The 12,122-nt window shown below is 34.1% G+C and overlaps 1 protein-coding gene across 2 annotated transcripts in view; it reads left to right on the forward strand.

Moving 5' to 3' along the window:
- The window catches only part of usp7 (ubiquitin specific peptidase 7 (herpes virus-associated)), a 116,649-nt gene that overhangs the window by 89,599 nt on the left and 14,928 nt on the right, over positions 1-12,122 (forward strand). For both annotated transcript variants that reach the window (XM_039774568.1, XM_039774567.1), the window contains 6 exons: positions 4,579-4,777; positions 6,618-6,756; positions 7,506-7,594; positions 7,676-7,784; positions 8,938-9,068; positions 9,156-9,210. In XM_039774568.1, the coding sequence (XP_039630502.1) occupies positions 4,579-4,777; positions 6,618-6,756; positions 7,506-7,594; positions 7,676-7,784; positions 8,938-9,068; positions 9,156-9,210 (722 nt within the window). The remainder of the gene's footprint in view (positions 1-4,578; positions 4,778-6,617; positions 6,757-7,505; positions 7,595-7,675; positions 7,785-8,937; positions 9,069-9,155; positions 9,211-12,122) is intronic.

Consider the following 12,122-nt stretch of genomic DNA (forward strand, 5'->3'; position numbering starts at 1 on the left):
ATCAGAACCAGTGAACTATAAGAGAGACTTAAAATCAAATTTAAAAAGAAAAGATAAGGTGAAGTATTTGTAAGGTGTTTACATTATTTCTTCACTAATTACTAATTTTCTGTCCTGTTTTTGTCTTGTAAATGATGTTGAATCTGTAGGAAAGTCTTTGAATGTTTAAATCAGTAACTTATGACTTTAATGCAGGGTTGTTGGGTGACACCCTATTAGAATAATGTGTAAAGGTAAACATGCTCAAAAGTCCATGTCAATATACCAAGGTGCACAGCTAACTGATGTGGACACTTTTTCTATAGTGTCGTTTCTTGTGACTGAAGACAGAGAGATATAATTAAAGTTAGTAAAAAATCTTTTATTAATACACACCAGGCAAGGGTAAAATGACATAGAAGCACAGTCCTAGGACACCTGCCCTTCATCTGCCTCGAGGGGTCGGTGTCCCAAATCTTTTATAGGGCAAAGCTTTGTCTTATGACTTTAGTTGCACAAGAATTTCAAAACATTACATCTTTACAACAATTTGCTTGGATCAGCATTTACAACATTTGTAAGTTCATCAGTTGGTCACTTGTGGTTTTTTGTCTGTTAGGAGAAACGGGAAGTTACACTTGTCATGTGCACTATGGACAAGATAGGTTCTGCGTGGCTTTGTCATGTACACCAGATTGATCAAACTATTTATTATTTTTCCACACTGATTTCATTTTGGTAAATTTACTGAAATATAGGTGAAACTTTAATAAATTAATGTATGAGCTGAGGAACACTTGATGAGTTTTGAAAATTAACAGGTAAAATGGCATGTATCAACAAATCACCCTCTCCAGAACTGTTGATTTGAGATGTAGCATCAGGCATTAAACTCCCACATTAAGGAATCTAGCAATTTAGAGACGCATCCATAACTCACAGTTGGACAACTTTGACTGTGCTTGCCTGTTTCATTCAGAGCTGCAGCTTTTTCTTGGTGCCCATTCTTGCATAGTAGGTTCACCAACCCCATCTTCTCTTGAATTTTTCCTTTTGCCATTATGTCAGTCCCTCTATACCTAACACTTTCACTAGAGCAATATATGAACTTTTAGGACTCTTCTGATACAGTTAGTATGGTTGATAATGAACTGTCACTTAACTAAAATGTACTGTTTTGTATATTCACTTCTATAAACTAAAAAATAGTGGGTGTTTACTTGAGTTTGCCTTGTGATGGTCTGCCACTCTGTCCCAGAGATTGGTTCCAGTTGTGAATGTGATGCTGCAAAAGAAAAGTTCTCACTACCTTAAACAGAATCGTTTTGACTTTGAGAAATGGATGACTGAAGTGAGTTGTGTAAATGCCTAGTTGTACTGTACAAATTATGGAAAAATGTTTTATCAAAGTGGTAAAGGACTTGTAAGTCTATAGTTTTAATATACTTCAATTTGTGTATCGAACCCTGTGAGAAAAACTGCTAGCTTTGAGGTAACAGATCACTATTGAGGGTTTAAAAAAAAAAAAAGATTTTTTTTTGGTAAGTCATGCATTACTATATTTTGTTAAGGATGTATTTTCTTTTAAGAAGCAGGTTTAAACATGCTTAACAATTAACATGACTTTGATAATCAGCTTCCATATAAGATTTTTTTATTTGCATATAGGTTTAATACAGTACATGTATATTTGTGTATATATATATATATATATATATATATATATATATATGTTTGTGTGTGTGTCTACGTATATAGTATTTATTAAATACTAGACAGTAACAGTGCACTGCACAATAACATGCAGTGAATACACTTGACTACTGTTGATCCTTGACCTTCGTTGACCATATATGTGTACAATGATTTAAGATATGAAGAGGTAGGGGAAGTGACGGCGAAGGTGGTAGGGATGAGAACGACACACGGCCGCCCTAGTGCCCGGTGCCGAGAGCTGATTCTACAATAAAATAAAAATAAGAGGACTAATTCCAAAACTCTTCACTTTTAATATAAAGCTGTAGTGCAGAGTTTCAGCATAGTATATGTGTACCAAATTTCAGGCTACAGGTAATTTTAATTTTTGACCTTGACCTTCCTGGGTTGACCTTTGATCTTAAAGGTCAATCATCACCAGAAAGCGGATAGTAGACGTCATAGTATATGTGTACCAAATTTCAGGTCAACAGTTCAAACGGTTTGCGAGCTACAGGTGATTTAAAATCTTTGACAGACAAACAGCCAGTCACGGTAGCGTATTATATAAGAAGATATATGTATGTGTGTGTATATATGTATTTATATATGAATTATTTAGTTATGGGAACAAGGCTAAACTTTGTTTTTATGACCAGTATTTTATTTCCTGTCCTTGTGTTATAATGTGCATGTCTATACCATTTGTATTATGTTAATGCAATAAAGAGATACATTTTTTATTTATACACCTGGGAACCGATGAAAAAAAATGTAACTAATTAATCACATCTAACATTAAAGCATTATTATGAAATTAATATGTAAATCATAAATTAAATGTACACTGAATTATAATTAGCACAAAGGAATTTTAAAAAACAAAAAATGGTTTAAACTTAAACAATGACCTAAACCTGATCTTTCAACAAAATAGTACTTTAGCAAGTACAACCTGAATTTGAATGCCTTCCTAAAAGACAAGTTGAAAAGAAAGCAATAAGAAAATGAGGCTATCCTTAGTTGTTCCTCGCCATCATCGACTTGATGATTTAACTCTACACAAGTGTTTTTCAGCTGGTGAGCCATGGAACTAACTCTCTGGTTCCCCAGGGTACTGACCTGAGAGAGAGACACTCCTCAGTAGGTCGAGACCTGTCTGAGAAGGTCGGGACTACCGGGAGAAGTAGACATAAAAGCAGTTCTATAATTGCTGTTTTGCAGACACAGCACTTGGAGAGCACTTTTGCAGCCAGAAGACATGTCAGGAGTCCATCTGCCTAGGTGCATGTTCACCAGGGACACTCATAGAGCAGAGGGGCAGTGGGCATTCAAGTTACCTGTTATCCTGGTTCAATGGGGTGAGGGAGAGAGAGGATCAACCACCAGTATGCGCAAGCAAAGTGACAAAGCAGCTGGAAAATGCATCCAAAGTGTTTGCTGTGTGCTGCCTCTGCAAACATCCGTTTCTGAGCTGCTTTTTTTGTTGCTCCTGTCCTGCCCCTTTGGACAGTGTAGCACATGTATAGATTTAGAGTTGTTGTGGTTGGCAGAATCATGGGATTTTTTTGGGTTACAGAATGTGTGCCAACACTGAAAACCAGTTTGAAAACACTGCTGCACCTACACCTTTTCTCCTGGCATGCTGAAAAAGGCCTCTGTAGCAGCTGTCTCACTCTAAAACTGACAGTTTATTACTTGGATTGTTATATTGTGCTCTTGGCATTAATTAGCAAAGTTACTGCAAGCTTGAAATGGTTAAGGATAATCATTACATGTCTATTTCATGTAATTCTTTCATTATATTAGGGCAGCCAGCACTGTAAGTTGTCTGGCAGACTGGTGAGTCAAATACAGAGGTACTAGAGACTTATTTTAGTTTTAGTGCCACTCAAAGGTAATTTATTTAGCACTTACGTGCTAAACGACTTTGATTCAGTCTTCTTACAGAAACGTGAAATGAGGGGAAAAAAAAGACCATAATTTTTATCTTTGCAGCTTTTCACTAGCATTGCACCAGGACTGCCGTAAACCCTCCTCCCCCACTCCCTTTCCTCCCACACCCCTGCACCTATGCAAGTATGTAATACATTAAGAAAATGAACACCAGTGCTACATACTGACAAGTGGGTGTATCATTGTGAACCACATAATATGAAACGTTAAACCTTTAAATGAAAATGATATTTCATTAAATTATGGTACTGGACGTGTATGTAATTCTTTAGGTACACACTTATTTTATTATTGTTTCATAATGTTTAAAAAAAAAAAAAAACACATGAAAATGCCACCCTGACCAAAGCACTGAGTGAGGCGTTTGCTTCCTTGCCAGCTGAACAATATTTTTTAAAGCATTAAACAGGCAATAGTAATCACAACAACTAATGCATTATCTTTCCCAGGCCTAGTTATTAAAAATGTGAAAAAGAAACTGACATCTTGAAAATAAGTTGCATCGTTTTTTTTTTTTTATTTATTTAAAGCAATTTTCCAGTGTTTCTAAAACTCAGATTCAGTTCCACAATATTCATTTTGTACAAGAAAGCTTACATTTTCACTTAATGTGAATCTGTTATTTAATGTGATTAGATCTACTTGGTTTATAGGCTGGCCGGATAATAGCTTTTTTCCCCAGTGGTATTAAATAATTTGTTCTGTCTTGAGATTTACCAATTCTTTTTTGGGCTTTGGTATGCTCTAATTTAAGTCTCTATTAACATCCATTCTATGTTGGTTGAATGTTAATGTTTCAGCATGTGCTGATCTACCATAGATCAAAACTTCCAAAGTGATTGTAGAAAGTAAATACATTTTAGTAGTGAATAATAAGGTGCCTGGGTTTGAAAGTTCTATTGGTCTCTCCCTTCCCTTTCTTACAATTACTTGTTATCAATCCCACAGATACGAGTTGGAGATCAGAAGCTACATTTCGATTCATAGTTGAGCGTTTCAGTAGGCTCAGTGAGTCTGTCCTAAGCCCACCATGCTTTGTGAGGAACCTTCCTTGGAAGATTATGGTGATGCCACGCTTTTATCCTGACAGGCCTCATCAAAAGAGTGTTGGATTTTTCCTCCAATGCAATGCAGAGTCTGATTCAACGTAAGTTGTACTACTTTCATTTGAGCTGAAATCGATTAGGTATAGTAAAAAGTAATATCTTGAGCTTAGTATTGGGTTTTTGAGTTGTGCGTGAGGTGTTAATTGAAAAATTGTCATTAATTCAGCTGAAATATATTACCACTACAATAATCAAGTTTTTTTTTTTTGCTAACCAATGACATTTCAAAAATATTCAAATTCTTTATATATTGAAATATAACATGTAAGAAGATCATTTAACTATATTCACATTATTGTAAAATCTCCTGAATGGTTTCTTGTAATTTGTCCTTCTAAAAACATTTTCCATTTCATTGGAAATTGATTTTTATTTAAACTGAGGAGAACCACACTTATTATAGAAACACAAAATATGCTGATGTAAAAAGTTAAGCATATTTTTGTATGAAACACTTGACTGGAAACTTGATAAGCTTTACATGGACTTAATGAATAACATTAATGTCTACTTTTCTAATTAAGCAAATCTGACAATTTTTCACCTTTTGAAACAGCAGTTGAGTGGTGATGTGGTTGTTATACTTGACATGATTTAAAAAAAATGCATATTTTAGTATAGTGCATTCATGTAGCTATGGAATTAAGAAGGTAAATTTGAGAGTCATCAATGGGTTTTTAATCTGTTAATGCCTAATTTCACATTAATATTGGTAAACCAAAAAGAGAAACTGAATTTTTTTTAGAGACTGTTCTTGCTACGTTGAATAAGAAAAACAGATCAAATAAGCACAGAAAGCTGCTGAACCATCAGTTGAAAAGGTGGAGAAGCAAAGACAGTCGAGAAGAGGAAGAGTGAGAACAAAGTGTGTAGAAGGATACGTTCTGGCGGTGACCACTAACTCACTGAATGACTTGCAGTGGCTGCAGACTTCAACCACTTGTGTTCAAAAACTTATTTATTTTTTGTATACATTTGTAACAGATTCATCCATGAGTGTTCAGATCCATTATTGTCAAGTCCAAGAATTACAAGGATCTACTGAAGCAGAAAATTAAGATCCTTTTACATTAACATTCTCAACAGGATTACAACTCATCTTTTTTTTTTTTTTTAACCCAGGTACTAGTTTCCGATAGTAGGTTGGCTCTGTCAATAAAGTAATATGAAAATGAACTGAATGCTCAAAATGATGCTCTTGTTGGAAGACTGTGTGCAGGACATGCTTCACAAATAAGCTAGTCTCTAAGTTTAAAATTTTCAACTGTCTCAATATTATCACAATGGGTTTCATCCGTGCTTGAACAATAATTTGTGTTTGATAAACAGAAAACATAACTTGACAGCTTTGTAAATGTATCCAGTTTTTATGCAGACCTTTAAACCCTTGCAGGCCGTCTCCTCAAAAAATGTCAATTTTGCGTGCACTGCTACTGATTTTTATGTAATCACCTTAGTTCAGTCTTAGTCAACAAGCAGATTGATGGCAACCTGCGAGGTGAAAAGTGGATTACAGTACAAATTTTGTGTTTAATGGAAAGGATCTTCATAAAGCCCATTCCTTACATAGAAAATTAAGGAGTTTGGGACTGGTTGCAAACCTAGACTAGTTAATTGTCCAATATTTATAGCCTGTTAAACAATTTGAAATTGGATAATGAAAAAAATGTTTGTATATTTCATTTTAGAAAGCTGTAACTTTTTTTCCTTATTAGTAAAATATACCTCAATAATATCTATTAGAGGAGGGTCTGTGTACATCATTTTGTCTCTTGCATTTTTATTGATGTCTTAATAGTGTCCAACAACTGTAGTGTCATTTAACCTGTAATATGATTTTTAGTAGATTATTTCGTAATGACAAGTTTACTTGATTCTCAGGTCTTGGTCCTGTCATGCCCAAGCAATGTTGAAAATTATCAACTACAAAGATGATGAAAAGTCATTTAGCCGGAGAATCAGTCACCTTTTCTTTCATAAGGAAAATGATTGGGGCTTTTCTAATTTTATGTCTTGGAGTGTGAGTACTTGATTTTCCTTTTGGATAATGTTTGGATAATATTTACAGTGTTTGGACCACATGGATTAATTCTTGGTAGCAAAGTAAAAATCCAAAACCCAACCCATTTATTAAAATATTAAATAAATAAATAGGCCTGCACCAATGAATGGTTGCTCTTTAGCTAACATTTTTGTTTTTGCAAATTTGGCTCATCTTTGGTTTTTCAGTCTATTTTGTACTAACAATAAATCATGGTGTACACTTAGCAAATTCTTAAACTGTATTTAGTACAGTCTCTGAAATTCTAAACTCAGATTTTGTTTCTGTGTCTTCAGAATTTATAAGTGCATTTCAGATATCTGCTTCAATGATTCTTGAAGACTGGGATCTAGAATTTCTTTTTCAATACTCGGTGCCCAATCAGTACAAGAAGCTTGTGTTTCATAACCTTAGACAGCTTGATATAGGCATACAATTTTGACTAATAAGAGTACTGTGATTAATTTTAAAATACTTTTAACAGTATGAAAATATTTATAGTTTTTAAGTTTTCAATCCGTTTTTTCCTGACCAGCTGGTCCTTTGAAATTACTGACTTCAGTTCAGTTCTGTTCCAATGTGTATATTTTTTTTTTTTAAACAAAAACTAATAATAAAATTGTGTTTTTAAAAATTAATGAAAATTAATACCGAATCCTGCTATTGCAGGTTTATAAGATTGGGGAAAATTAGATGAGTTTAATTCAAGGATTATTTGCTTTGTTTAGGACGTGACTGATCCTGAAAAGGGATTTATTGAAGATGATAAAGTTTCGTTTGAAGTTTATGTCCAAGCTGATGCACCTCATGGTGTTGCGTAAGTTTTTTTTTTTTATTTTTTTTTTTTTACTTTTAATATTGTTATAATAGCTGCTATAAGTGTTTCTTTTTTTTGTAGGTGGGACTCAAAAAAACATACAGGATATGTTGGCTTAAAAAACCAAGGAGCTACATGTTATATGAACAGTTTATTGCAGACACTTTTTTTTACAAATCAGCTTCGACGGGTTTGTATTTTTGTCAAATTTTTCCTAAATGTAACAACTCCTATCTCCCTTGATCATGTATTGAGTTAAGCTTGTGTGGAAATTGAAGGTCAGTAGCAATCATGTGACTAAATAGTATCACCAGTGCCAAATGCAATAATGCATGAGAAGTTTCCCAAACCCCCTTCTTTCAATTTTCTGACCAAAGGAAAGTTACCTGTCTAGTCTGTATAAATGTCTGTACTGGTCAGTTGTTGTGAAAGAATATCACTGTGAAGACTTGGGGTCTGTTTGTCATTGGTAGGGATTAGGGAATGGTGACGAAACAAGGCACGATTGTGATCAATGATCAGAAAACAAATTGTTTTTGTCTTCACAGAAATGTCAACCTAACCAGAAGGTTGTTGCACCATTCAATGTTGTTGTTCTAAAATAATTTTAAATATTTTTTTTTTTAAAGAAGTGGTTTCTTTGCGCTGGATTGTTTTTGCATTTTTGCACTAGTGAAATCATAATATTTAGCATGCCTGTGTTCACATTTGGTTCCTTTCATGGTACTGAGTGAGCTATCAACTCACACATCCCAGAAATTAATGCATTTGTCTAGAAATAAATGAAAAAATATTAATGGTAATCATTTGTAAAGTGTTCACTAATTACAGTTTTTCCTAAGTTACTGGGTTATTACATTGTATTACTGGATTTTTTGTTCCTTTCATTGGCAATGTTAGATGTTCTTTATAGCCTGGTACACTTCACAATTGTACTAAAACCATTTACCTTTCACTGTGTACATTATATGAAAATCATAGTTACACTCTTGCATGTTGAGAGCATGTGCAGATACAGTTTACACTCTTACACATAACTATGAATTATAAAAATGTTCTAAAAAGAACCATTAACGAGTAGTTTGTATACTCTAGCCATTATCACTTGAGAATTTTAACACAAATGTGCATTCAAATTGTACCATGTAAGTGTTTGAGCAAGAGCAAGTAGCTAAGCTGCCACTGCTCAAGCATAGAAATACCTGTATACATGAATATAAGTACAGTGCACCACAAGATGCCTGGATTTTTCTTTTTTATAAAGTTACTTATAATATTTTAATTATTCTGTATGCTGCATGAAGTACATTTTTTGTTTCAGCTATTTTTGGATTTTCTTTTAGGCAGTGTATATGATGCCAACAGAAGGAGATGATTCATCCAAAAGTGTACCTTTAGCATTACAAAGGGTATTTTATGAACTTCAACACAGCGACAAACCAGTAGGAACAAAAAAATTAACAAAATCATTTGGGTAAGTTGTTTATGTTAAAGTTTGACATTTATTTGGCTGTGTGCATTCGTTTTCTTAATTTGAACTAAATTGTTAATTGTTTTCAAGGTGGGAAACGTTGGATAGTTTCATGCAGCATGATGTACAAGAACTCTGCAGAGTGGTGAGTGTCCTTAAATCTTATTTTTGTCAGATACGTTAAAATAAATTCATTAACATCTCAGTGTTTCTGTATTGGGCCTATGTATAAAATGATTCACTTAGGACTTAATAACATTTTCCTTGTGGAATATTCATATTTAACAGTAGTAATAGTAGTATGTGTACAGAGTGCAGTCAAATTCTTTCTTGTATGTCTGACCAGCATGCATCATGCACCCTTTGGTGAATAATAAACAAGAATATGTTAAAATATATAACTTGATTTTATTTAATAGAAAATGTAAATGCAATTGTATGTGTATTTCTTCAAGACACATTACATTATTAGTTTTTATGGTTATTGCAAAACATATGTAATTTAAATGGTTATAATCTCCATGAGTTGCTGTCACTGTTACCTCAAAACTTTGTAATGTCAAAGTAAACATTATTGATTACATCTGTCTAAATTACAGTATACATGAAAAAATATTTTAGTTGTAAAAAAGTATTTGCTTAAAGCAGCCTTGATGGAATTTTCAGTCATGAGTCTGTTGCCCTATCCTAATCTAAATTATCTTTCTAAGTTTGTGCAGTCTCCTTCAAAGTGAATGGGAACTATTGAGAAACATAAGTTTTCATCTTGTGCCTGATATTCTCAGTTGGATAAACGTGTGAAGTTCTAATGAACGCATAAGAACATTGACCTTTTTTATATTTTGCTACAGAATCTCTGGTTTTTTTTTGTCCATCTGTTTTTGTATAATTATCTTGCTGGAGGAACTCTTATCTAATACTACATTGTTTCTTGTAGACTGTTGAAGGTTTCTGACCAGAAATTGTCCAAATCCTTCCATGATTATTTGTCTTCAAGGCTGTTGTAGGGAGAATTGTCAGTTTTATATTTTGCTTGGTTCAAGATTGTGTACTCAGACTCGGACTGGGCAAAAAGTTTAAACCATTCCTTTTCACCTACCTTTTGGCAAACTAGTTTCTTTTTCTGTCTCTTCAGTTGCAGGTTCAATTTCATCACTATCCCATCAAACTCAGCTTTAAATTGCGATATGCCTATACAGATATGATTTTTCACTTTTTTTTTTTTTCTTCTCATATAAGCTCAGGAGTACAGAGTATAAAGCTTCCTTATGCCAATGTCTCCTGATGTCTTTGCCAGTATGCACATTTTTCTGGAGTACCCTGTATTTAGTATAGGTTTATAATATTGATAAATTTTCTTATATCCATTACATATAATATGTGCTTTGCCGATGTAGCTCTTGTTAATAACTGTACTAACCAGATGTCACCACAAGTGAATTAAATTTCTTGTACATATGTGGGTTCCGTTCAGTTAATCATGAAATGTCATAGTCTGTAGCTATAGAATTTGTGAACTTATTTAATTTTGTCTTGAGTTCGTCATGTTAAATAGTGAATTAAATCCTCATGATTTGCGTTTAGAAGCACTGTAAAGTATGAAAGTCAGAATTACTTTTTATACGTATTTCATTTTAACCTGATGTAAACCTGATGACATGAAATCTATAAAGATATTATGCTAGAAGGGATTTATAGAAGTTAAAAAAAAAAAAAAATTAGCATTAAAAAAGTAAATAAAATTTTTGTTCTCACCACCAAGGGGAGAGGTAGTCTTGAGGGTGGTCTTGTAAAATATCTCTTAGCGGTCTTTCATTGATTAAAGGGTTCACTGTTCATAAAATATTTTACTTTAAATTCATACATTTTGAGCAAGACTGATGTACATTCAGTTTAAATACAGACATCCTGTAAATTGTTGTGTTTTTACATATATAGTACTCTGCAAATGTGTTAGGCAGATTTGAAAAAATGTAAGATAAGAATGCTTTCACAAGCATAAATTCTAATTGTTTTTTTTGTGTTTTTTATCAAATTTCAAAATTCTAAGTGGGCTAACAGAAGAAAAATCTAAATACAGTCAATATTTGCTGTGACTGTGAGATTTTGTAGGGTTATAGTCAGGTGTATGATTAACCAATTATACCAAGCAGGTGCTAATGACCATCATTTTCATATGTAGGTTGAAACACAGTCATTAACAGAAACAGCTGTGTAGGAGGCTTAAAACTGGGTGAGGAACATCCAAAGCCACCAAGGTGAGGATGTGGAAGACAGTTTCATGTCACGACAAGACTGAGCACAGCAACATGACACAAGGTAGTTATATTACATCAACAAGGTCTCTCCCAGCCAAGGATTTCAAAGCAGATTTGGATTTCAAGATGTGCTGTTCAAGCTTTTTTGAAGAAGCACAAAGAAACCGGCAACGCTGAGGACCTTAGACGCAGTGGTTTGCCAAGAAAACTTAGTGCAGCAGATGAAAGACCCATCATGCTTACTTCCCTCTAACATTAGAAAATGTCCAGCAGAGCCATCAGTTAAGAACTGGCAGAAACCTGTGGCATCCAGATCCATCCAGCTACTGTCCAGAGAGGTCTGGCTAGAAGATGTCTTCATGGAAGTATTGTGGTCAAAAAGCCATACCTCTGATGTAGAAATAAGACCAAGTGACTCAACTATGCACAAAAACATAAGAACTGGGGTGCTCTGGACTGATGAGTAAAAATTTGAAATATTTGGCTGTAGCAGAAGGCAGTTTGTTCGCCAAAGGTCTGGAGAGCAGTACAATGTCTTTAGGCAACAGTGAAGCATGGTGGAGGTTCCTTACAAGTTTGGGACTGCATTTCTGCAAATGGAGTTGGGGATTTGGTCAGAATTAGTGGTGTTCTCAATACTAAGAAATACAAGCAGATACTTCTCCATCGTGCAATACCATCAGGGAGACATTTGATTAGCTCCAAATTTATTCTGCAGCAGGACATTGACCCCAAACATGTAGCCAATGTCATTAAGAACTATCTTCAGCATAAAGAAGAACAAGGAGTCCTGGAAGTG

Source organism: Polypterus senegalus, chromosome 13 (genome assembly GCF_016835505.1).
Source record: "Polypterus senegalus isolate Bchr_013 chromosome 13, ASM1683550v1, whole genome shotgun sequence".
In the NCBI taxonomy this organism is placed as follows: Eukaryota; Metazoa; Chordata; class Cladistia; order Polypteriformes; family Polypteridae; genus Polypterus; species Polypterus senegalus.